Genomic DNA, 27719 nt, shown 5'->3' with positions numbered 1-27719 from the left:
TCATCAGATCAGCTCCATGTCATGATAATGTTTCATCGCTATCCAATTTACATTCGTATACAAAATTTCAGCTCAATCGGTTACCGGGAAGTGAATCAAAGTTACTTGCTACATTGAAATTAAGTCATCGAGTACAGACAAAAATGCTCATAAAATAAAAACTACTAGGCCTAGCCGAATAAAATTTTTATGGGACCAATTCGACACCATCCCGCATCGAACAAAAAAAGAATCACGTAAATCGGTTCAGAAACCTCGGAGTAATCGGTGTACATACATAAAAAAAAAAAAAAAAAAAAAAAATATACCGGCCGAATTGATAACCTCCTCCTTTTTTTTGAAGTCGGTTAAAGATATAGAAGCAGCAAGTTATTACAGAGCGTCATGAAAAAGATGGTGCAAAAGGATGAGGCCGACAATTTGTGACTTCACAACAAGCAATTAAAATAGACATGAAAAAGGGATGAATGCTGACACAAGGGATAAGTAGAAACTTTTAAGACAACGAGTAAGGAAAATATCTTAGAAATAATGACTACAAAGAAAGTAGTATATTTCTAAGTAGATATTTATAGAGTTTGATATTTCTATTTCGTAGAAAAATATGTTTTCTCTTTTATTATATATTCATTAACTTTGTACATGTTTTTGTCAGTCACTAGATTCGATCCTATAATTTCAACAAGTTGATGTGTTCAATTAAAAAATCGGTACATTAGGTTTGTTGCGTGTAAAATCATTCGCATGAAAGTTAACCAAACGAAATCGGTCGAGCAAAAATATAACAGTAACCGAATATATACTTATCTCAATGTGACCTCTATTAAGTGAGCTTTATTCAACGTGTCATACATATTTACGCGTGCTATCACCGTACATAATAAAAGCATCGTACGTAATGTACGCTCCTTCCCGAGTCTTGAGGATTTTCCCTCCTCGTCTGTCCCTCTCGAGGTGGTAGAGAGCGCGAGCAACGTGACAAGATTATAAGATAAAGTAGAATCAGGATCAGTAAAACTAGACGACCCGTGAACCTGCTTAAGGTTTTCTATTTACATTTGTTGCATTATATTTAAGTGTTATTTATCGTGATTCATCTTCGTGTTCTAGACGCATTAATCTGAGATAAATGATAGAAGATTCTTTTAAATTTACGATCGATCGTTATAAATTAAAGTCTTGCTCATTTTTGCGATAAATAAAACGTAAAGTAGATTGCCGTTGTTAAGAATACCGATATGTTATAAAATGATATTATGAGTATGTCTTTAAAACATACTTTATTGCTGACTTATCCTGATTAGGTAACAAATTGTCCTATAGTATAGTGCTTGGATATTACATAACGGATTAGGTGATATTAATTATAATTTACAGTAGTTACAGGCTCACGACAATGAGGACTATAGCGTATGTTCAACGTTGAATAATCTATACATATAATAAATCTGTAGAAGGGTCAATTCTGTACATTGAAAATATTGAAAAAATAAATAGCAGGGGGTGTTACTGGATCGATACCAAACCCAAATATGTGATTAAAAAAATTTTTGTCTGTCTGTCTGTCTGTCTGTCTGTCTGTCTGTATGTTCAGGCATCACGTGAAAACTAACGGTTCGATTTCGATGAAACTTGGTATAATTATACCTTATTATCCTGGGCATAAAATAGGATACTTTTTATCCCGGAAAAATACGTAGAAAAAAATAAATCTTAATTTTTCCGCGCGGACGGAGTCGCGGGCGGAAGCTAGTAATTATTATATCCATGCAAATAATATTATGAATGTTTTCTAAGTACTCATGTCTCCTTACCGTTACAAGTTAGGCTTGAAAGTTAACCATAGCACGTTGGAGCTAAGGCCTGGTTTACATTTGAGGTGCAGTTAGTAACTTATTAATAACACTAATGTTACCGGTTTAGATCTCATATAATTATACGACTACGAAGTATTTATTGACCAATATTTTTTGTATTATTATTTATTATAAAATACGAAAAAAAATAGATGTGCTCTAGGTATTATTTTAATCGATTATGTAGGTACCTATAATAGTTACTGACCTTTCAGAATAAATTGAGGGGATCGATGGTAGAACACTGGGCTTGTTTAAAATTATTCGTTTTAGAATTGTTAATCGTAGCGTGAAGTTAACGACTATTAAACTATATTAATAATTATGATAACATAATATTATAAACACATGTTTATTATTCAAATTAGATTTTATGAACATGTTAAACAATTTTAATGGTCAAATGAAATTTGTAAACTAGGTTACTTAGTTACGGTTTGGGTAACAATATTGAAATATTCGTATATAAATAACATTGTTTATGATGTTCAAACGAGGGCAACCGGCGAATCGACCTTAGGTTGCGTGCACCGCGGTTCTTCCGCGCAAAAGTGATTAACGGTCCCTTGAAATCGCGGGTCATTGACCGACCCTTGCAATGTACACGTGCTTACGATATTATGTCAATGTATTCCATGTTATACAATACTAAACCATGATACTGTAACCAAGGGAAATGTTTGGCTTCCGCTTTTGCGGTCAAACGTCTTTTATTTAATCGTATTAGATTGTATTACCTACACACCATGTACCTAGACAATATAAAAAAAAAACAGTAGATAAAAATTAAAAATCTATTATCTATATGGACTTAAATGAAAACATCTAATCTAATATATAAAAATCAATGCCACTTTTCGTTGTAATTCCATAACTCGAGAACGGCTGAACCGATTTCGATAATTCTTTTTTTATTATATTCCTTGAAGTACGAGGATGGTTCTTATGTAGAGAAAACGTTAATATGTACCACGGGCGAAGCCGGGGCGGACCGCTAGTCTTCTAATATATAAAAATCAATGCCACTTTTCGTTGTAATTCCATAACTCGAGAACGGCTGAACCGATTTCGATAATTCTTTTTTTATTATATTCCTTGAAGTACGAGGATGGTTCTTATGTAGAGAAAACGTTAATATGTACCACGGGCGAAGCCGGGGCGGACCGCTAGTTAAGTATAAAAATCACTTTTTTGTGTGTTTTAAAAAACAATTTAGTTAATTAGCAATAAAAACTATTTTAGTAGGTAACGTCATAAATATAAATTTAGGTTACGTAAACTTAAACAAACAAAGGAGAAACTTTCGATACATAATATAATACCTACGATCTGCATTGTACGAATGAGCTTTTTTTAGTAGTCCTGTGATATATAAATTATAAATAGCGATGGATTTAATTAACTAGATACTAGATAATAGAGAAATTAGAAACACATAGAGATAGGTCGATATAGAAAACCAAACATTGTACCCTAATAAACGGCATAACAAGAAACACGCTACACGAATCACGATCGAATAATTGATGTTGGTAAACAATCTGCCAAATATTTAATGATTTTATATAATGCACATAAAATATGCTAAAAGAAAACATCTCCTCTAAAAATGTAACATACATACTAAAATTGATTACTAATATTAAAAACAGCAGCGGCGTATATCACTTGATATTGTAATTAAACAGAAGCATACATTATGTGGAGATAAGACAGCCATGTGGTCCAGGCACCATCTCGTGCCGAAAGATATTGTTGGCTTCATGCCATCGACTAATGAATATATTATTCAATACTAATATACTGGCCCGTTTTACTAGGAAATACGGAAGATTGCGGGTATCTCATACATATTCTTCAATCAATAGATAAAGCCTGTCAAGTGCGTAATCCTTGGTTCCAACAAATCAAGGCGGAAAAGTTCCCGATAACATAACAATATTCGGCTATTTCTTTTCATGTGAAAATAATCTTTTGTTTAAATTTTATCATTTTTATCGTATTCAAATATCAGCAATTATCATGACTATAATAAAAATATTTTGCGTGCTCTTTAAGGGATAATTTGTATTATTTTACCTAACTACGTTATATACTAGGTAGTACAATGCGACTCGCATTTTTTATTGAAATCATAGAAATGCCTACTTATAAGTGATTCAATGCGTTTTCAAATAAAAATTTATGGTTCTACTGGTTCTACCGTTAAGCATAAATCTAGCAACTAATTACGCGGCAATTTTTAATGAAGAACCGACATTCATAAAGCCGTTATTATAATTAAATTTGATATAAAAGTTTATTTACTTCAATATAAGGTCGTTAATTTTTTATGCAATAAAAAAAAATAATATCGAAAAATTAACCATAAAAAATTAAAACGTGTTCCTGTATATCTTGGATCGAAATAATTTAGTTCAGGATACATCGCCCATTTTTGCAAGTGAGTACTATCAAGCTGATTTTCCGTTTGTAGCTTTATTTTGATGAGACACCGAATAATTTCGTGTACGAAACTCTCGATTGTGGTAGCTAACAGAGATAACAAGGATACAATTTTTTTATTTGATGGTTCTCAAATATTTATTACGCAATTTGTAGGACAACATGTCTGTTGAATTATATAAACATTAACTAAGTGAAAACAAAAAAATCTGCTTGTTAGTAATCATTTATGATGACCTCGTTATCGATACACTTTGGAAAGGGGGACTCTTTGAACAAACCATAGATTTTGTAGGACAAATATTTTTTCGAATAATTTAGGTAATTATCTTGAGATTGAACAAAAAAAAATTCATTCAGTTAGTAATAAATATTTGAGAACCATCATATCAAAAATTTTTATCCTTGTTATCTCTGTTAGCTACCACAATCGAGACTTTCATACACGAAATTATTGGGCGTCTCATCAAAATAAAGCTACAAACGGAAAATTAGCTTGATAGAAGTCACTTGCAAAAATGGGCGATGTATCCTGAACTAATTGTTCGAGCTACTAGCCAGGGAAGCTTTTATAAATAAATAAAATAACAATACAATTATTTTAACATGTGACAGTCTGAATCCATTTCGTTTCGCTACAAAAAGTATTTGACTGTTCAAAGTTCAAACAATAAAAACGTAATAACTTCTAAATAATAACGTTACAATAATTTCTCAACAAAATATGTTCGAGAACTTTGTTTCATACTTATTCGCGAACGGCAACGCGTTTATGTGTCAGAAAATCCCTGAAGATGAAAGTTATTTTAGTAACATAAGCATTTATAGTAACGAAGGCGAACACTGTATTGTGTTGTATTCCCAGGTTTCAAAGCAAATTTTCCGCTTATCATCCTTGACACACTTGCGATCCCCGCTGCGGGACACGGTTAAGCGGGGTTATTGTTTTATAACGATTACAAAAAGCATTTTCGGATAATCGAATTTGTCTAAGGGAAACTGGTTCAACAGAACTTAATTATAATCGTATACGGTATGGAGATAATTAAAAACATAACACTTTTATAGTTAATTGTATAGTTATTCAGGAACTGATATAAAATTAGTCGTGCTGAATTTTAGGTATTTAGTATAAAAACTTTTCCGAGATAGTAGAACTGATAATAATTTTTAATCTTTGAATCTATAAATGTTTATAAACAGTTATTGCTCTATCTTTTCATAGCAATAAAAACTGCCAAAGAATCAACAAATATGTATATTATCTGTATAAACATAACTACAATTTACGAAAACTACGTTAATATTATCGATGACATGCGATATTTGCGAATTGGGTCGTCTCGTGTAATATGAGGGAGATGGAACCGTTGACGTCACGCGTACATATTGGGCTATTCATAATCATTTTATTTGGCTACTCGCTGGCCGTTGAAAGATATTGATGAACTCTGACGTTAGTTCCCGAAGACAACGGATATCCTTCTGTATCATACGTCGCAATAAAGCTTAATGGGATGGGAAACGGTTTAGGCGTAAGCGGGAAGTTCGCCCTTATTAAGAATTTTAGATTCATAGAACTACGTTCTCGCGGGATTAGAGACCGTTTCATATTATTTATGATCAGGAAACTTTCGCACAGACGAACTCGAGGGAAAGTATTAGTTGAACACGATTTCCTATAAAATCATACCAATACTATATACCTATACCTAATTTTGACTTGTAAGAGAGAGAGCCGACGATATTTAAGGGACCTTCGCAAGCCTACTCCAAAATTATTTAGATTCGCCAAGTTTCTTTTACGACGCCCTCTGCATTATTGTACGGGACAAAGTGTAAAGTTATACGGATTTGAAGGACGGCACATAATTTTGTTTTTCAAGATACTTGACTAAATACAAAAGGAAGGCGTCCGGAGGGCCTATTGTTGTAGAGAATGCATAGCACGATACCACCGGAACTCTTGAGAAATACGCCTGGTAGGCAAACGATCACTAATTACCACTCTCAACACGCCACATTGTGTCGGGTATAAGCCATGCAATGCGTACAGCACAAATAGCGTTCATTATTATTCAGGAATTATTCTTATCGATTGTTCCCATGCGCCCAATTATATTTTTTCAGTAAACATTTATACTCCAATTCTTTATAATTAAATATGCCAATGTTACAATAGCAGCCAGTCTCGTTATCTTGTTGTTCATTATGGATTGTTTACATCCCTTTTTATTCAGTAACGAATAACAAATACTAAAATTTAATAGCATTTTAAAACGCTTCAGGATCGTATTTTTATTAAATCTGTTTTTATTATTTCAGATGCCGACATTATTTATTGAGCGGGAATAAGGTATGTATTAAAATTTACAATGATCAATGCTATAAATCTTAATGAGATTATTTCTCACGCTTTTTAATTTTTTTCTTACACATTATTTGGACTTCAAACAAAAATTCCCCTATTTTTTATACGAACAACATTATGACGCGACGTTCAAAAAGAAGAATGGTAAAACTTCTAAATAAATAATAATGCAATTAGAGCTTTTTACACACTCGACCAACCCCTGTTTTAAGAAAGTTCTTTTGTTTTTGTTGGATGTCCTATAGCTCGTAAAGGGCTCCTTTCTTGATTTAGGGGAAAAGTTTCCTTGTTTTGCATTTTACGAAGACGCGTAAGTCACCCCAGAGATCTAAATAATATAGTAGTATAATAAGTTGTCTAAGTGTGTGAGACGCGTAATCATATAAGGTGTTCATTACGGACGTAAAGACAATACATAAACAGTAGATCGATGCGACAACTCCTCTCAGGGCCAGTAAATGTATTTTCTCTATTTGGTCAGTTCCCATTTACGTTGCGATAATTTCATTTATCCACATAACCGTTCTGTTAAAAATCAATGTCAGTGAACATAGGTTTTATACCACCCAACGGAAACAGACAAAATAAATAACCAGATCACAGTAGGTATTGGATAGACGGAAATTCCACGTTCAGAGGAATAGAGATTTTTATCATAGGTTCAGATTTAATTAACTTTGTTACTTTTTCTGCGATCTATCCATTGACCTAGATGCTTACAGCTTGCACGTTACTGTGTTCATTACATTTTTGGTACGTGAACGCTGTCCGTGAAGGACTATTAATATACCCGTTGCCGTGCATTCATTTTTATGCGTTCATTTTAGCATATGAATAAAATGAATGTAAATATTATTATTTTGATTGATTCATTAGCGCCATTAAATCTTTTGAATTGTACTTAATAATTCAATTAAAGATGAAAGTGATACTTCTTTATAGGTAATTGAAACATGGCAATTTAAATCATTTAAGTTTGACGCTTATCTTCTCTATCTAATATATAAAAATCAATGCCACTTTTCGTTGTAATTCCATAACTCGAGAACGGCTGAACCGATTTCGATAATTCTTTTTTTATTATATTCCTTGAAGTACGAGGATGGTTCTTATGTAGAGAAAACGTTAATATGTACCACGGGCGAAGCCGGGGCGGACCGCTAGTTAATATTGTTTTATTCCCTGTATTCTAACTATTTTTACATTTTAAATAATACTTCACCTCTGATATATAATACAATAAAGAAAAACATTTCAATGTTTGTCTGGCTGCTATCAGAGCTTCCGCGTCGATGGCTGCTTTTTTGTTATATTTTTTATGAAATAAACGAGACTGCAACAGGCGCGCTTCGCCTTTCTTTGTTGTGTTTATATTCTGTAATGATTGCCAATATTGCCTCCCACTTACATTTTGTGCTATAAATCGTTTGTGTTTGGAAAGCTTTGATACTTTTCAATGAATATTCTTTGTTTTTCAATATTGTAATGTTGACACTGTGTTCATATATAATATCAATAATTTATTTCGTAAACAATTTTTGTATAAGCACGACGGACGGTGAGAAAATTCCTATCTTCCTAGTGAATTAAGGTTCCGTAATGGCATAAGGGGATCCGGCAAACGACGTACAGACGCTGATGAAACTGTATCGAATTATATAATACACGGTAGAATTTGATGCCGGCTAGAGCACAGGCTAGATAGAACGGTATGGATAATCTTATTCTAAGGACGCAGATCTCCTTGACTCCAAAAGTCCAAAGAGTGTTGTTCTACTTAATTTGCAAAAATTCATTGTGATTTGAATATGTAATAATAGGTAAATTTATTTTAATATTTTTGTTTTAAATTAAATTTATAGATATATGTATTTGCATTTTACGTTCATGCTGCATAATCTGCAATATGAACTTTATTATTAATCAAAATACACAGTTCTGTCCACGAAACCTACTATTTAACCTACTCCTACACAAACATGTATTGCCAAAAATTGAATGAATTTTGGTTCAACCCAGGAATGGCTACAACATAGGTAGGTAATATACTTAACGCAGCGAATGGATTACAAACTCTCCGATGAATTAGTATCTAACGCACTAAATCCATGAAATCCCGTCGTAATATAATGGAAGTACGTAGAGTACTCTGTGGTCGTGTTTGCCCCTCCAGCCTGCCGACGGCGACCAATAATCCAGTTACGACCGCACGCGCCACGCCGCTGGCTCACCAAGCCCAGATCGAAGCGTAATTGGGTGTACTCACCTTCCCTACCGACCGATTATAAAATAAACAGCATTCTAGTCATTGGCTGCGACGTCAATTAATTTCTCCTTAACGACCACCCGACCCTACCCTCATATTTTAATTGCGGTGTTCGTGTTTGGCATGCGGGAACCCTGATTGCGGAATCTATATTTTTTAATGTTAATTCAACTGCTTATATGCAGAATGAATTCTACATGTAGAGCAATAATAATAAAATGAAGAAAATAAACTTGATTTGATATAACATAAACATGAAACAACTAAATATTAAATTTTAGGTTTGAATCAATTCAGATGTAGATGCATAAAACGTGTCAAATTGAAATCAAGAGCCAGATATAAATCAAATCCATGGACCTATTAAACGTTTTGAAAAACGTTTTTAAAATTGTTACTTCATAGTAAAACCCATTAACTAACTGTGTATTTTTCTAAGTTAAAATAAGTACCTAATTATAATTTTAAAATTCTGTCACAGTTACGACGAAGCAAAGTAGTGAATATTTTCAAAATTTAATACATTACATAATGACGGAGTTGACTGGATAAAACCCTGTTTCAGTATCTTAAACTTTGCATTGATTAAGCTTGAACAGTAACCCTTAGTCGGTAAACGCATTGCCTGCATGTGTGCCAGTCTAAAATCGTCATAGATTACCAAACCCGTATGAAATAAATTCGTTTTCAAAATTGCCATTGTTTCCAAGTCTTGTATCGTAGTTTGGTCCCAGGACGCAAGTTAGCCTGTCACATACATCGCTGAAACGATCAAAACTAGCTTTGCTTTCCACTACAGTGGCCTGAACAAAAAGCAAACTCAAATTGAAATGTCACTCTACCAAATTATATTGTTTTACGCCCCAATTCGTTTTCAACTGCAGCGTACATATAATAATTACTCTCGCGAGGTTTCCTTTAAATTTCAACAACGATAAATAATGTTACCTTTAAAATTTTATGTTACATAGGTATCAATAATGTATGAAATTATTCTCAGCATTTAAATATGGCATTGAGATAATGCATGATCCCTTATTTAAATGCAATAACGACTCCACTTATGACACTCGCTTTTAACACATTCGAACCACGTTCCAATACGTGTGTACAGTGTTAATTTACTAATGAAATTAGGTCCAGACGTCGAGCGTACTAGAGTTACCATGATATAACATTGGATGTTAAGCTACAAATACCAAAAATTATCTCGTTAAACTTTAACTATTATAATCCATCAGAAAATATACAAAATAATAAATTATCGCATCTTCTGAATAAGTGACCTTTAAAGCAATCAAACATTTTAATCTAATAGAAGTGAATTGAACGACTGTATAAGAAGCGCAGTAGGTAATGCCCGACAAGCTCATTGAAAGCTAGATCTTTGAATGTCGTCATTTGTTTCCGGGACACTCCCGACAGACTTTATTGTACCCATTCTAGTGCTGGCCTTGTCCGACATTAGAAAAGTAAGGAAACCTTTGTATAACATCGGCGCGTGTAACCTTTTACCTTTTGAAGTCTAGACTATTGAAACAAAAGTCCCTTCCACGAATAAGTTAATAAATGGAAACGAAAATTTGTTGGAATAATGTTATTTAAAAATCAACTGGAGACCGGTGTTGTTTTTATCATAAATTTTAAACTTTTTCTCATTTCGTGCTTCTCTTTGCTTTCATTTTTAAAATCATTTTCAATCATCTTCTGGTTTTGCTGAAAATAAAATGCGTTCATTGAGTAAAAAATTAGACGGGTCGAGCGAATTGATAACTGTAGAGATGTAAAAAAATATTTACCTCTTTCGTCGCATTATCATTATTAATTTCGGTGGTATCTTCATCGTCTGCAGATGGAGACAATGCAGTAGTTGTCCCTGTTGTTTTACATATTTTATAATATTATACATTATAAATTTGTGTATCTCTTAAAAATAAAATCAGAAATATATATTTTATACGTACGTTGTTCTTCCGCTATTACAATGCTATTAAAATATTCTGATAGACTTTCAATCCTTTCATCGGCACCTTTAATGTAAATGGAAAGAGGATATAGTTATTGGCGCTAAAAAATCAATGTTTTAAACTTTGAAGTAAAATCTAATAACTAAATTACAAAAATCGAATAAGTACATATTATGTAAATAATTTCATTCGATACGAAGAACTTGTTTCACCTTACCCAATTTATTTGGTTTCATACTAATAATTCGACTCTCCACTGTAAAAAAAAATCATGCATTTTGTTAAATTACCTTGATTACTTTAATTAAAATCAATTAATTATTTAGAACTTATCGTGCATATCTTAAACTTACATATTTTTTCAACTTCTTCATCCACAAGCGATATTCCTACTAATGGAACGAGAATTTCATTTTAATATATTTTAAAAATAGTAGATTGCAATATAATAATAATATGTATTTATTATTAATTACTTACACATCTTCCGAAATTGTTGAATTGCCTTTGAATGTTCATCGCTGTTGTGAGGAACTTTAATGTCTAAAAATAGAATTGCATAAAAGAATCAAGCTACATGTGACAATGGATGTGAAAATAGAAAGAAAACGGTTCTCACTGTCTTCTTTTGCTTCTTTTTGATCCTTGCACTTTGTGAACAGTTGACATGTGTCTAAATCAGTAGGATCGCTGCACTCGTAACCCCAATGACAGGCTGATTCTTTATCCTTGGTAGTTGCTGAACAATCACCATACAAATATTAAGTATCAAGTAAACTAATGAGTATCAATATCATTTTGCATTATGATTTAGTTACAATAAAATGTCTACTTACTGGTTTTATGTTGTACTTGACGTCGTTTATTAACAATCAATCGTCTTGTTTTCCTCACTCTCATAAGTTTATCGCCTTCAAAAGGATTATAAGTATGAATATAAATAAGACAAATAAATCCCACCAAAAACATTTTCATGTAAAATGTTGCCAGACTCGCACTCTCAAAAAGTTATCAGATCTCATGTAGAGCCAAGCTTCTAACACTACACGCCCTAACTCTACAAGGCCTAACTTCACAAACTCTACACCTTAGTCAAAATATGTGGCTCGGCCATTTCGCTACATTCACATCGGCTTAAGGTGAAAAATTAATTCACTGTTCATTATTTTTGTGTTATACAATAGTTCTTGTAGTAACGAACGGCCAAGCCACATACTCTCTGTCGATTGTCTGTCTGTCGATTGTCTGTCTATTCCGTGTCTGTGTCTGTCCGTCTTTCAAACTTGTGGAATATAAGCCCAGACTAGTAATAACCATAGTAATAAAATATTACTATGGTTACTACTAGTCGGGATATCGCGATATCCATTATCGAAAAAGTAAACAACGATTTTAAAAATATACTTAGATTGAAACAGAAAACTTATTGTAAAATCCAATTCCTTAAATATTTCAAGATGTACAAAACTTGGAATTTACACTTTTTATTTTAACCATAATTACCTGTTGCGCGTCGATGTTTGTTCACGACCAAGCGCCTTTTCTTCCGTAATTTCTTCGCCAGTTCAATGCCTTTGTTAAAAATGAAAACAAACTTAAGTATAACCCAACCTATACAAAAAATAGATTTTGAAACAGTATATAAATAAAAAATATGTACCTCGTCGTTTTGAGTTTTTAGACTTGCTTTCTTTACTAGCAGTCCTTTTCATTATAACTGAAAAAATATACACGGATGTATAAATCTATATGGAAATCAATAAAAGATTTGTCCGATTATAATATTATGATGCCTACGGTTAAATCTGCTTGTCTTTGGCTTGTTCCTCATTTTGACAAATTGACCTGAAATTAAAAAAGGACAAGAGTAATATCTATAGAAAAATGTAATAATTATTGTCTTCGGAAGTATATTTTAAACGTACCTCGTAAATACTTTGTTTGTGATGGTGCGGTTACTGTTTCAGATATATTTTGGACCACTAAGTAAGAAAAATAGTTTAGTATTTAAAATATAATAAATACTTGGGCTTTATTTAGATTTCAAACCTTACCTTCACCACTGAGAGCCAGAGCTTGAAGGGCATCAAGTCCGGTAATATCAGGTTCTAAAAAAGGCATATTGAAATGCTATTAATATATACATATTTGCATTATTTTGCATACATTTGAACATAAAAAATATTAGCGAACAAAAATTATAAGTAATTCAAACCTTCAAGTGTAACAATACGTTTAAAAGTCATGACTGAAAAAAAAGGAAAATTAAAATATTTCAAATATAAATAATAATCGTATATTAAACAATAAAGTATAAGCTAACAGAATGCTTCAAACAACTTATCCGCTAATTGTTCAGGACTTTTCGATGAACTAACAAATCCTTTGCCACCTGAAAACATGAAAATAAATATTAAGAGAAGAATCGATTCAATGAAACACAATTTATATTTAGATACATACCTCCCGGTTTGTTCACTGCAAGTGAATGGTTCAGAATTAGTATAAAGAATAATATATTAATCATAAAATTTATATGAAAATAAAGAAAATGTCAATAAGTTTACCTTTTGCTCTCAATTTTATGGCCACTGGTAGCAATTCTTGTGGAATAAACGTATCGCCTATTTAAAGTAATGTAAAAATTAATTTTAAACTACTTCTTACTTAAAAATATTGTATTATATCATATAGTTTAATGCAGATGGATTGAATGACATAAACATACATACCAACTTTAAATGGTCGTGTCTGATCTACAGGAACAGAAAATTGATTATAATCAGTTTAACAGCTCTATATTTTCTTTCATATTAATAAGAGAGCTAGTTGATCAATTAGATTAATAAACAACTATACCTTCATTACTGATATTTTCATCTATGTTGTTATCTTCAGCTATGACTTCAGATTTAGTTTTTTTATCTCCATTAGATTCTGGTTTTTTATCGTCCGTCACGTCGTTTTTTTCAGTTTCGCTATTACCGGCACTTTTATCATTGTTATTCTCTGTATCATTATCATTACCTTGCTCATTGTCATCGTTTTTATTGAGCAAATTGTCGCCTTGGTTTATCGCCTCATCTTCATTTTCATCTTTTTCGTTTGATATTTCTTCATTTGTTTTACTTTTTGCTTTATCTTTAGTTACATTTTCTTGATCGATATTTTTATCCTCCTCATCTGGACCTGATTATTTGTTTTGTTAATTTATACTTGTGTATAAATTGTACTGTTTGTGTATTTTGGAAATCACGAATATTTAGTGAATTGTTAAGTACTTACTCAGATGACGTTTTATATTTGAATGTACAAGTCCACAGTATATCTAAAACAAACATTTATCACACAATACTACGCTAAATATTTTATAAAATCACATGTGTTTAAAAGATTTACCAAATCAAACAATAAAATAATTAAATACAAAGTCACCATTCGGAATAACATTTTACAAAAAGTAACATTGCCAACAACTCAATTATCAAAAAGCAATTACATTTTGTAATACCTAAGCAACGAAGCATTCAACTTAAAGTCGATTAAATTTTATCTCAAAACATGGAAAAATACATGCCAAATGTTTGCCGGACTGTTTATTTTTAGAATTCAATATCATACAACAATTCGACATGAATAAAAGGGAAGAAAAATATTACGAATTCCTTTGATTATTTCTATAAAACCGCAAATGAGACGCTTTTATGTGGTCACACTTTTTTGTATTATTATTCTAACAGAATATTCTTGAACCATTCAAAACAGTCTATAAAATTATGAGTACAATACAAGAGATGGTACAGAGTGCACAAAACGTTTTAGTGAAAGGTTGTGCGATGACCCGCGACTGATACGCTCGTACTGAGGCTGATACCATACTCTTGTTCCATTGTCGGACCGACTGTTTCGCCACTTAGCGCACTCTCACCAAAGAGAAGTTGATGCCAAAAGTCCCACAAATTACTAACAAGTTTCGTAAAGAACGCATTGTTCTCTAATCAAGATACATCTGATTTTACGTTCTCGTTTTACGTTTTTGTTAATATAAATCATATTTTTATAAGAGATTTTTTCTATACCAGTGAATTCACCGTTTTATCTTGACTAAAGACAACATCTGCAACATTTAATATAGTAACCTTAGTAGGTACATGGTATGATACATTCATAACTCAATTGTTTTTCAAAGAAACAACAATTATTAACAGAACTATTTCACGATAATACGACCATTATCCATTGAAATTTGATTCGAACATTGTTCATAAATCAGGCAGGTATTAATTAACTTTGATACAAAAGCATTTTTGCAATATTCACATCTCACGTTCGATTGATCAATTGACATCACTCATACAAGAACTAAAAAGTGTTATATTTGTGTAATATCTAAAAAAACTTTGTACTGTCACTATAAGTGTGAATATATAATTTAGTGATACGGGGTCAGGAGATATGAAGAAGATTGATGATTAAAATAACCTCCAAATCTGCAACAACGCCCCCGTCACATAATTTTACTGAGACCGATAGGGATCCGACGCGCCGTCTAGACGGGACGGGTGCGCTAGACTTGTTCCACAACTATAACAGTATACTGCGGAGGCAATTGGCGCTACTCCTCGATCCATCCACCAACCGATCTGGTGGAAAAATATAGACATCGGTGACGCTAATGCAAGGTTTTCGAATTTAAATCTAGCAGCGGTGACAGCCTCTCACAGAGGTAAGTGCAACCAAAGAGTTGCTGTAGCTTTATTGACAGATTGAAAGCCCTGAGGTTCAGACTTGTAACTGAATTCTATTTAAAATAGACTTCATTATTTCAGTTGTGGATATCTCTTATATTTTATACGTAAACAATGCTATACTAATAAAGTAAATGCTCAAACATTTTATATCAAATGTACAAAATTTTACACTTATATCATATCAAGGTGCTGAATGTAACAGTGAGATCACCGATATGACGTTACGATGACCTTCATAAATATACTGATTATTATTACTCGTTTGAACGTTTCATATGTTAGTCTTATTTACATTAAATTATGCAAATATTGAAATAGTATCTACAATGTGTACGGATAAATAGATTTTAAATTGGTTGAGTTTTCATTGCTTGAATATTTGTTTATTTTCGAGTAACGTTTTGATATAGGATTTTGAGTTCAATTTTGCAGTTTCATTTTTAATGTAAGTACTTGTGTACATGTGAGTGTTAACGAATGACAATGTTCTTATCTATTTAAAAAGAAAAAAAAATACATTGATGTTTTGCTGTAGAATGAAACGTTATCAAATTCAATGTGACTAATGTTTCCGATGTTTCTAATTACGTCTACAATTTGCAATCGGTTCCAAACATTTCGCTTTCTCTTGTTATCGTGGGATTTGTGCATGTCGTCGTTTACTTATTTTCGATCAGTTAGCATGTATTGAAACGGATGTTATTTTATTTTTATTTATTTCGCAATACATACTTTGACATTCAGTATTTTTTATATTATTTTAGTTATTTTTATAAATTGTTCATAGGTAGGTACTCATACTTAGACTAGGTAGGTATTTGTCAAAAATTTTAGTCGTATTAACAGCGCTCAATCATGTTCCGTCCATGGTACAAAAGCCGATAATGCAAACAAATAAAACAAAGCTTTCCAGCATAACTAAAAAGCGTGATCGATTTGTATAATATGATAAGATACAATAAAAGTGAGTCAAGTTCATAATGATTGACGTTCAATGTCAGCGCGGGCGGGCTGCGTGGAAACGGGCGGCACTTTCCCAGGGAACAGCGTCCGGGAGGGGATGACGTCATTGTTCCCTTGCACTGCGAATGCACTCAGGATTTCCTTCATCACACATATGTTAACTGGGCTAGAACTTTCTACACCTAATGATGTCATTATTCGAAATTTCTTTCTATTTAAAAATAAGTTTGTTTAAGCCATTTAGTAGATATTCTTTATCATTAATACTAACATAACTATAATGGCTTCAAAAATTGTATTTGGTTGCATTTTGAAAGTGTGTTTACAAACTTTCGAATATACTTATTACCTTTCTCTAGAGAGAAAGATTCAATCGAACTAATTGTTCCATGTCATGCACATGCGTCATTCGTTTTACTCGATATAAAACAAAACGTACAATTAGATAGGATTTAGCTGATTTAACTATCAATATCCACAAAAATACAACGCATATATGATTTTATTTGTAAATATAACAACTGCGTATCTATTCTCCATAAAACTGTCTATTTTTTTTAATAAAGCGCCTGTAATTTACATTGCATTTGAATTTACAAAAGTTCGATATTTGTGATATTAATAAATAAAAATTAACAAAATATCAAGCGCCAATACATAGGAATTTGCTTATTCGACTCGATATCGCTACTAAACGTAAACATTTCTGATACAAACAACAAGGAAAAATGTCAGTATACTCTATTACGCAATTTTCGATACTCGTGCTATTGGCATGATAAATTATCATGAAAATTTTTATTCTGTCGGTACCCCAAAACGTAACTCACATTTGGCTGTTTGCCAAAAGGAAGAGAATCCTGGCGCAGCGTCAGGACGTTTTGATATTATCTGTTTTATCGTCTGGATCTACTTAAGTTATATGAAAATTACTGTATATCTACTAATTTAATGTTGGCTAAGACATTGTTCCAATCTGAAGAACATTGAGGATGTATTTGTTAATTTCTATCTGCATGTATAGAAAAAGGAAAGGAACTGAGCATAATATGAAGTTTTTAATACTTTAAGAAAGAGTGGGGTCATGAACCCTTCTTCCTCTTCCCTTTTTTATCGATACAGCATTTTATAAAAAGTAATACAAAGAATAATTACGAATTAACTTGCGATTAAGTTACGAAATATATTTCAATAATTTAACTTAAGGAGTAACTACTTCAGCAAAGGAGAGTCGCTAAGCGGGCGGCCATTAATTTTTATAGAGCAAGATTTAGCGACCCTCCGCCTGAGTTCCGCCGAGTTAAGCACTGAAATAACATTGCAAAACTTTCTCCGCTTCCGTGTAAATTGTCCATTTCAAACTTTACGACTGTATTGACTGTTAATTATTTGATGAACGTCCAAAATGTAAACAGCCGGTCAATTGCCCCGAATTATTCATTTAATTCAAAGTAATAAAGGACCCTAAAGTTTACAAATTAAGTACTCAATTAGATATAAATAATAGTATTGATATTAATTTATAATTAAGAACAGTAAGTGACTAATCTTAATCAAAATCCGTCTTGAATGGTGTACTAATTTTGTGATTAATAAATGTAGGTAACAATTCATTTCATCCTTGTGTGCTTTATGTAGATCGCTACACCTTCGTTAAGGCTTTAATGACAGTGTTCTCCTTTCATTAAGCCATTGTGAAGGTATTTCGTCACGTGTCTGTGATATGCTAATTTACACCCGAACATTCAATATAGGCCGATCCGTGTATCCCTCGATGCCTTTTTCATCGATCAAAATGTATGCCGCTGCTTTCATTGTTAACGCGTATTCGTTTAAAGTATTTATTTTTATTTTGGCCCACTTATTTATTGATAGTTAATAGCTTCATTTATTTAATATATCCTATTTATTTTTGAGAGATAAGTACATAGCTAAGTCAAGAAATTGAAACACCTAGTGCCTTTGAAGCGTTTTCTTTTAACATATCCAGATAAAGCTTAATTTTATATATTACTTAGTTTTTTAAAAAAGCAATAACGCATATCTCTGACTTTTTCAATTCAACCAATAAAACTAAACAGACAAATTCATTTTTCTATCATTCGATTCAATAATACCCAACCCATAAACATATTTAAATACGTAACACTACAATCGAATAATTGATATTTATGACTTCGTTAATAGGAATGGCTGTCGTAAATAGTGATTCAATAAACTTTTACAGCGCTGTCATCCTTACTTTTAAGTTTTAACGATCAAAGGCAGCTTTCATTACCTCTTGTTAGTTCGTATATAATACATTAAATAGATAATTATGTTTGGTGCGAAGCTTAGGCGATATGTAGGTCAGTGGGGATACTGCATTCTGTTGACACTGGTGTAAATCGATATGGTAACAATGCAGCCCAATTCTGTGCTCAAATTCCCGCTTCGGACATGAATAGTTCTTGTTTACCAATACTTCTAAATTATATAATTAAACTTAAATTAATACGTAACATCTAAGCTGTAAGCAGTCAACTCATTATTTCCCTATTGTTTTTCAGAACGTTAGCACACTCAAAGGAGCTGTTAGCCCTTTTTCGTCACAACAGAAAAATCTCGAGAGTAAATTTTATGTTCTTAAATAAAAGCTTTAAACATGTATTTTTCATTTTATTACACTCTGTTCTGTACACAGGTGAGTTATTGCAAGCACTTTAACTAGGAACAATATGTGCATTGTTTCCGAGGTGCGATTTATACACCGACCGCTCTCACGGTGAAACTTTCGTTTTTGAAACGCCTTGATTTGATCAGCTGCCTTTTGTTATGCTATCGGAAAGTATTATTTTCCTTTGTATATAATTTAAATAAATGTCTATTGCTCTTAAAAGTGTGTTAAAATAGCGCAGATGTAAAATTTAATGTTTTTCATTTTTCATTTTTTTTTCAAACACAAATTACTTACATTTCGAAAACATAAACTAAATTTTATATATATGTATATGTATATGTATATATAATATGGGAAATGTACTATAATGTATATGATTTATTCAATAAGTACGCTGTTCACGTATATGTGTTGATCCAAAACAATAAAAATTCTGTCTGCCGCCTGATAAAGAATTATTTTTATAATAAAAATCTAACGATAAATCATAATATATAGCCAGCCTTTGCCTACTATATTATATAAACAACTTTTTTGTGTGACCGGCAACCTAACAGTGAATATGATTTACCTATTTATGAAAACATGAAAAAGCTTGGATATTTTATGTGTGACCGTGAAATTTAAGTCGTAATATTAGCACAAGCTCTATTGTCAGTTTCAATCGATATATTTTACGCTTATCAAAGATAATAATAGGCCGTAACTGTTCCGTACAAGTTATAGCCTTTGTGGAGGAGCTAATTTATTATTCACAATGAATTACTCGCGTTCTGCATTTTTCGCCCCAAAGGATTTCTAATGTCCTTTCATTTATTCAACAGGACCGTCTATTTAACGGCAATATTTCTTGCGATAAACGTTTAGAAGTTGAATGCCCAAGACGATACTTGGCCTCTTATTATATTACTCAAATATATCATTGTTTTACATTTTATTTTATCTTTATTAAATATTTGGTTAATAATAAAAATAATAGACTCATCTATTCACCTATTCAGTTTTAATTTAACGTTAATAAGATTACGTTTCTTGAAAAACATCGAATAATTACATTAAATTAACTGTTACCACCTTTCAGGGCCGTTAACATTCAAGGAGCATCTATCACGTTGAATTTATGAAGCAATTTCTGCTGAATCCTGTTTTCATTAATTCTTATACGAATTCATTAGCAATTATAATAAAAGGTGAATACATAGGTACAGTTTGCTGTTGTTTGTTTTTGCCAGAGACTACGATATAAGTGACTAATTCAAAATATACCTATATCGTTATAATCTTAATATATATAAATCTCGTGTCACAATGTTTGTCCTCAATGGACTCCTGTTTAGGAGTCCATCGAGGACAAACATTGTGACTTAACCGATTATAATAAAATTCGCACACCATGTGCAGTTCGATCCAACTTGAGAGATAGGATAGTTTAAAGCACAAAGCGGGCGAAGCCGCGGGCGGAAAGCTAGTCTTAATATATATAAATCTCGTGTCACAATGTTTGTCCTCAATGGACTCCTACACCACTTAACTGATTATAATAAAATTCGCACACCATGTGCAGTTCGATCCAATTTGAGAGATAGGATAGTTTAAACATGTTGGTACCACGGGCGAAGCCGGGGCGGATCACTAGTATATTGTAGAATTGTATACTTACTATGTATTATTCTATAATTCTAAATCAAAGTAACTTTTACCGTTTATTATTCATCATAATTAAATCCTATATACAAACGTATCAATGTTTAAAAATAATAAGATCGCTTATAATAAATTATTCATTGTTATTTACTATAAGTTATAAGAAACGACCTATAACCCTAAAAATTAAAATGTGCCTTCTCAAATAGATTGAAAAATATGTTTTCAAACTATGTCACTTTGTAAATAAACATTACCTATGTAAAAATCTAAACTTTCCTGCATCAGGTTTGAAAAATGTTTCTTTTAACAAAGTTGTTCCGTCGCCCTTAAAATTTCATAGGCACTTTAATTAAAAAGTAAAAACTTTTCAATAAGCGCAGTACGAAGGTTCTATTCGCATACCAACTTTATCTTTTCTTTTTTGTGTAAGATACACCTTATTCATTATTCATAGCATCTGTTTGTGAATTATGTAACATCCAACAAAGTTTTGTAATTAATAGAAATCCTTAACGTAAAATATTAGGTCTATATTGTTGATCGAGATTTCTGTATTCCTAACAGCTACCCGTCTTCCAATTTCCGCCTTATACGTACCAAACTTATCGGGATTACACCTACAGTGTATTAGATTTTCATCGAGCTGGTAGATGAACAAACTTGCGCAAATATTTGTCCCTATGTTATCTGTTCTGTGCACGATATAGGCATAACTTGGTGATTGTAACAAACAACTCAAAGCAAACACACTCCATATATTTCTGTTTTTCCGAAAATTGGCTTCATGTAAATTTGAACTGGCTGGCATCGCATATATTGAAGGGGCCCGCCCTGTCGCTTCCCTATATCCCAACACTCGTCTTTGATATACGCCTTTTGATGTCTGCTTTGCTTAGTACAATGCTACTTTCGCTCCCCTAGCTGAAATAACTTTCTTTAGCGGTTTTAGCTACATTTTACTTCAATGATGGCCCTAAGCATAATGCTACGCAGACAACTTAACACGTGCTATATCAGCGATTACAGGCTAATTTCATATTACGGCATCGTGCTATTACGTGTCACATATGTCAGATTACCATAAATTTGGAATAATTCTGTTGCATTTAATCTCTACTATTACACAACCATAATGACTTAATGTTGTGCAAATGAGAAACATTTATATTCTTCACTACATTTAATGACTAATCGCGTAAAGCGAGTAACGAATCGTAAGTTTTTCAAGTTATCAAAAGTGAGCAACATTAGAGAGTGTTCTTCCATGGTTCTTCCGCAACGGACTATTTTAGCCACGCACGTCTAGCCCGTGATCGAGCTATAAAAACTTTTACTACCTCATTTAACGTGCCGCCTCACAGATAAATGTCCATAGTAACGACTGAACTAACGGATTATGTTGTTTGGAAAGAAATGTAATCACAACAAGAATCGTCTTACATTAAAGGCAAGATCCCCTTAAACTTTCACTTTCATTGACTTCACCATAATTTTTTAGCTTTCCTCATTTTAAAAACTGTATTTAAATCTTTCGCTGTAGTTAGGTGCAGTAGCGAGCTCTTATAAGAGCAAGCTCGTAGCTTTGCGTTGAAGTTTTTAATATCTTCCTTTGTACTGGAATATTAGCAGAGATCAAACTGAAGCTCGTTGCTTAGGTGCGAAATTAAAACTAAGGAACTTTTCTTTTGAAAAGAACTAAAAAGACTTTTGTAATGACATACCATAATATTTACCTATGTCCATAGAGATATGTAATACAAATGAATTTGTCCCGATTTACAACCACCTTATTTCTAATATAGATATTATGTACTGTAATAAATTTAATATAACTGTTACATCAGAATAAAATTAACTGCGTTAAAAACAACCGACTTCAAAAACGGAAAAGTAAAAAATATAAAAGATTTGATATTATTAATTACTACATATTATTTAGATGTGCTATTTATTAAATAGGTTTGAAGTCGGTGCCAAACACTAAGCACTTAGTATTAAGCCCATGCACCGACATCAAACCTATTTAATAAATAGCACATCTAAATAATATGTAGTAATTAATAATATCAAATCTTTTATATTTTTTACTTTTCCGTTTTTGAAGTCGGTTGTTTTTAACGCAGTTAATTTTATTTAATACTTTTTAGTGTAATTTTCAACACGAATCAAACGAGCCCAAACTCGATAAAGTTGAGTCAATATATTACTGAGTTCCTATGGCCACCTTCCGATTCCATCATCAAATCAGCTCTATGTCATGATAATGTTTCATCGCTATCCAATTTACACACTTATACAAAATTTCAGCTCAATCGGTTACCGGGAAGTGAATCAAAGTTACTTGCTACATTCCAATTAAGTCATCGAGTACAGACAAAAATGCTCATAAAATAAAAACTACTGGGCCTAGCCGAATAAAATTTTTATGGGACCAATTCGACATCATCCTGCATCGAACAAAAAAAGAATCACGTAAATCGGTTCAGAAACCTCGGAGTAATCGGTGTACATACATAAAAAAAAAAAAAAATACCGGCCGAATTGATAACCTCCTCCTTTTTTTTGAAGTCGGTTAATAAAAGAAATATATGATAGAAGTTTACAGTATATACTCATTACAAATTATGCTCGCATAACATCTAAAAATCACCGTGATATTTAGAGAAAGCGCCAATTTCTTATTTCTCTAAATATTAATTGAGATTGCGAATAGTGCAAAAATACATCATGAATTTCTAGAAAACACAAATGGGAAAATAGCAAAGTTTCATTAAATACGAAATAAATAAGTTTCAGTCAGTGCCGCCTCTTGTCATCAGATAAGGACCGAGCTATTTAGTTGAATAACATTTGAATTTTTTCAAGAAGATTGCAGTTAAACTTGCATGCAAAGTGAATCAGAGTCGCGGCAGTAAATTTAACATAAAATCTGACTCGCATTTTTATATCTTATTTTATTATCTTTGTTTGATGTATTTTTATATGAATGATGTAATTAGGTAAACACGTTAATGAAATTAAGCGGAGCGAAATGTATTTAAAACAAAGCCTTTCATGTAAGACTAACATTTTGTAATCTAAAGGTACATTATACAATCTGTTTTACTATTGCATTTCATAAGTGATGTGGACGTGACAATTAATATCGATTTAACAAATCTCGAAAACTAGATTATCTTTTTATTAGATTTGGTTATCATATTATATATTAATAGTAGCGATTATCGCAACTCGAGTATCATTCACTAACACACATTTATTTTATATTATCCCATAAAATATAAAATAAACATTGAAACGGACGGACTGTGAAAGAGTTTAAATATTTTAATTAAACCAACATCCGATATTTACTCCTTTATAAGAGAGGCTACCTTTCTGTTTTGTTTTTGACGGAATCCATTAGCAAATGAGCATAATATAAACGATGTTTATAAAAGGTCCATAGTTGTAAAGTTTGCACAACCAATTTGAAATAAAAAAATACAATTTGATGCCTATTTGTTTTACAAAAGTTATAAAATATATTCATTACATATTCTATATTGAATTTCGTTTGCTTTTATATAATTATGTGAATAGAAATCTGTGTTATTTATTTAACTTAAGAAATATTTACTTCCATCTTTTCTATGCCAAACTGAAATATGTATTGAAATATTCCTGCAAGAAATTCTTCGAAGAATATTAAAATGTTTATCTTATTTTATTTTTGTAAGTCGAAAATAATTATAATCTGGGTCGATAACAGAACAAGCGAGCGGACAAGATTAAAGTTTTCATTTTAATAATTTAAAATAGAGGATATTTGAAATAATAATTTACTCATGAATTGAATAGACAATGCAGTGAAGCTGTAAATGAGATTGCGGTGTGCGAACTGGGGCTGCAGGCGGCTGCCGATAAGACTTCGCTTGCCTTAAAATATTATTTGTTATCACCAGTGTGAAGTTCGAAATGAAAATGCAAGAGTTCGTACATGTTTGGAACCGAGCCCTAAAACTCGATCAAATATAGAAGAACATGACTGTTGCAAAGCGCTATATTGTCGTCACGTCATTCAAGTTGCTTAACCTGTCCATTATAAGTTAACTATACTAACCGTGTATTACAGATTCGTTAGTTTTTATAACTCATTATTATTATAAGACATACCATGTTTGTTTCAAATTTTAAATAATGCGAGTTTAATTTTATTCAACGTTAAGCTCTTTTGTAACATTTGAATGGCAAATATCAAATTACACAAACTCGTATTTCAAATTGCGCTTGTCTGGCTTTCTGAGTGTGTCGTCTTTCCGTCAATCGAAATCGGAATCTGAAAGTAAAAGAATACATAATATTGCGTGATTATGGTTTCTATTATATTTGCGTTTTTGATACATATTTCCTGTACACTGAATTGACCGCTGTGACCTAAATTCACGTAGCAGGTCAAAAGTGTACGTAATTTTTGAATAAGCATCTTCCATCTAGTTCTAAAAATTAATAAACTGTGTGTGTGTTTTTTTTGTTAAATATTTACTTACTCATTGTTTTATAAAACAGATATCATTATAGTAGTTTACGTAATGTCCCCAAGTGATAAATGTTATAGAAAGTGGTGGCGCTCTGTTACAATGCGAACGTTAGCGCCCACATCGTAGCGATACCCTACATTTTGTTTTATTTCCCTATAGAACGTTTAACAGGCAACAGAACTAAACTGGTTAACACATGGACGACTCTAATGGCACTCTCCATTGTATCTCGCTAACTAGGCCACTTGGCTCCAGGATATAGGACAGTTTAACACTGCTCGCTAACCTGTTTCATCTATTTTTATGAGCAATTTAAATAACAATGGAATTGAAGTTGACACATTTAACGCACAATATATCATGTTTGAATGAAACTTTTATACACAGAAATAGGTCTCACGTAGAGCAACTGTGAATTAACTGACTTTTTGCATTTGTTCGTTAATTTTGTAACGTTTTAATGAATATGATAGGGAAATACAAACGTGCCGCCAACGATTAGCAAAAAAGTAACTTCCTTCCGTCCCCGGTTCATGAGTTGGCGGATCTTTTAATATCGCCTTCGGGAACTGTCTGAGATCCGAATTCAGAAGCTTTATTAGCTTACGTTCGGTTTGTGAACTATGGACCGTTGCCAACCCCTACTTAAACTTTCTTTTTGTTGTTACTTCAATCGGAGCATTTAAAGCGTGAAAATTATATCCAGCTTTAGAGTTTTTTCGAACTTTAATTTTGGAGTAACTATAAGGTTTTAATAGTATAAGTGAAAATGAGCCTATTTTTTAATGTTTTATGTAAGGTGCCATCTCAATCACTAATGTGCATTGTGCAAGTATGTAACCATGATTTATTTTAAGAATGTTTACGCCATATGTCAAAGATTATTTCAGCTCGATTTAATATTTAGTTCTCCATAACATTAACTTTATAACAGCTATACAATGACATGTCACTAAACGATCAAATAAAGTTGGTATACCTTTTACATATCAACATAAAGATTTACGACCGGGAAAAATCTGAAACGTTCAAAATTTCGTGTAGCACTTCGTAGGCCGTAAAGTATTTTATTACAGCCACAGGTGCGGTTTTGGAGACCGCGGCTCACTTTGCTCGTAAATTCCTGTTTACATGTACGAGTAGCTCCATTGACTTCACAGTCAAGTATCAAGAGGCTTATCTTCCTATACTAAATTGTTAAGACCTTGTTAGATACATTTCACACGAAGTATTTGGTTCTAGAGTTTGTCGTTTTTACTTACTTGTCTAGGTGCTTATATTCAAAATGCTAGATCATTATAATATTATGTAGGTGTTAATAACGATCATATCAACGACGATGTTTTGACTTTGATTTGATATGGTATTTTATTGTTTCCTAAAGTAATCACACTTAAATTTTAATAATTTAAGCTTTGTTTAATGTATGTATTATATTATCTGTGGTTGGTATTTAATTTGGTATACTGCTAGTAAAATTGTGGCCATAATATCGGTTTCGTGATATATAACTATTGGGAGACTCGATCACCGACCGGCTCAATAAATGAAAGCTTTGCAATAAAAATTAAAAATTGCTCTGTGAAACATATTGATGACAGAATATTGGTTTTATAATCATCAAGATTCCATAAAATAAATACATATTAAAAACCTTTCCTGCAGTTATTAATATTTTATTATAATTATACAGGACAATCAAATACTTAATATGTACATCATTGTTTAATACGGCTTCAGAGTTATTCTCTTGTTTGTCGGTAATAAATTGATCCGAGCGAAATCGAACACAAATTCAATAACAGACTTGTGTTTATGATGCCATTATTAGTGAGTTCCACTGCTTATAAATAAAACATACGGTAGGGGAGACTGGAATATGTCAGATCAGCGGTAGTGGTCTCATTCAAATCACATATATCGATTGCCAAACAGTGAATCGTGGAATTGTATTGTGTCTAGTCTCTGACAAAGGAAAAAATGTACTCAGTTAATTTTTTTTTTGTTGCAGATATTATTTGGAATGGTCAAAGTTCCAAGTCACCGAATACGGCCCCAAGCGTCCAGGTATTTTTTCAGATTATTTGAGTTTAATATTTTGAAAACTTTGCTTAAATTTCCCACTAGTCGTTGCTTAAAAAATATTGTTGCGTTTTTAACTCCGTTTACTAAAATTATATATTTTTCAGTTTCATTATGCTGTTATTACTGCTGGTTAATGTTTAATTTCTGCCTTAGCTTTAACTTTTAATTATTCGCTATGTTCAAGACTCC

At 32.2% G+C, this 27719-nt stretch overlaps 2 protein-coding genes and 1 long non-coding RNA gene across 5 annotated transcripts in view; 1 reads left to right on the top strand and 2 right to left on the bottom strand.

Annotated features, from left to right (window-relative positions):
- LOC123706435 overlaps positions 1-27719 on the top strand; it is a 90572-nt gene that overhangs the window by 17966 nt on the left and 44887 nt on the right. For 2 of the 3 annotated variants that reach the window (XM_045655708.1, XM_045655706.1), the window contains exons 2-3: positions 6627-6657; positions 27457-27512. The gene's annotated coding sequence lies outside the window, so the exon portion shown is untranslated. The remainder of the gene's footprint in view (positions 1-6626; positions 6658-27456; positions 27513-27719) is intronic. The other variant, XM_045655707.1, reaches the window with a different exon arrangement.
- LOC123705987 lies at positions 10547-13147 on the bottom strand. The gene is made up of 14 exons (XM_045655109.1): positions 13121-13147; positions 12960-13013; positions 12831-12887; positions 12703-12750; positions 12566-12622; positions 12409-12477; positions 11742-11816; positions 11525-11644; positions 11386-11448; positions 11259-11297; positions 11123-11161; positions 10903-10968; positions 10738-10814; positions 10547-10654 (listed from the first exon to the last, which is right to left on the bottom strand). The coding sequence occupies exons 4-14, from the start codon at positions 12734-12736 to the stop codon at positions 10547-10549; spliced, it is 747 nt and encodes a 248-aa protein (XP_045511065.1). The 5' UTR covers positions 12737-12750; positions 12831-12887; positions 12960-13013; positions 13121-13147.
- LOC123706437 lies at positions 13235-13530 on the bottom strand. Its single transcript, XR_006753401.1, has 3 exons — positions 13473-13530; positions 13369-13383; positions 13235-13297 (listed from the first exon to the last, which is right to left on the bottom strand). It is a non-coding gene; the product is annotated as an uncharacterized LOC123706437 (long non-coding RNA).

The sequence above is a fragment of the Colias croceus genome, chromosome 3, assembly GCF_905220415.1.
Source record: "Colias croceus chromosome 3, ilColCroc2.1".
Lineage (NCBI taxonomy): Eukaryota > Metazoa > Arthropoda > Insecta > Lepidoptera > Pieridae > Colias > Colias croceus.
Note: the sequence above shows the minus strand (reverse complement) of the source record. Positions and strands in the feature narration are given on the sequence as shown.

Coding starts and splice junctions, on each gene's coding strand:
- LOC123705987 (XM_045655109.1), bottom strand. CDS start 12,736: ATGAGGAACAAGCCAAAGACAAGCAGATTTAACC. Junction 11,449..11,524: donor AAAAGAAGCAAAAGAAGACA/GTGAGAACCGTT, acceptor TTCTATTTTTAG/ACATTAAAGTTCCTCACAAC. Junction 10,815..10,902: donor TGTAATAGCGGAAGAACAAC/GTACGTATAAAA, acceptor GTAAAACAACAG/GGACAACTACTGCATTGTCT.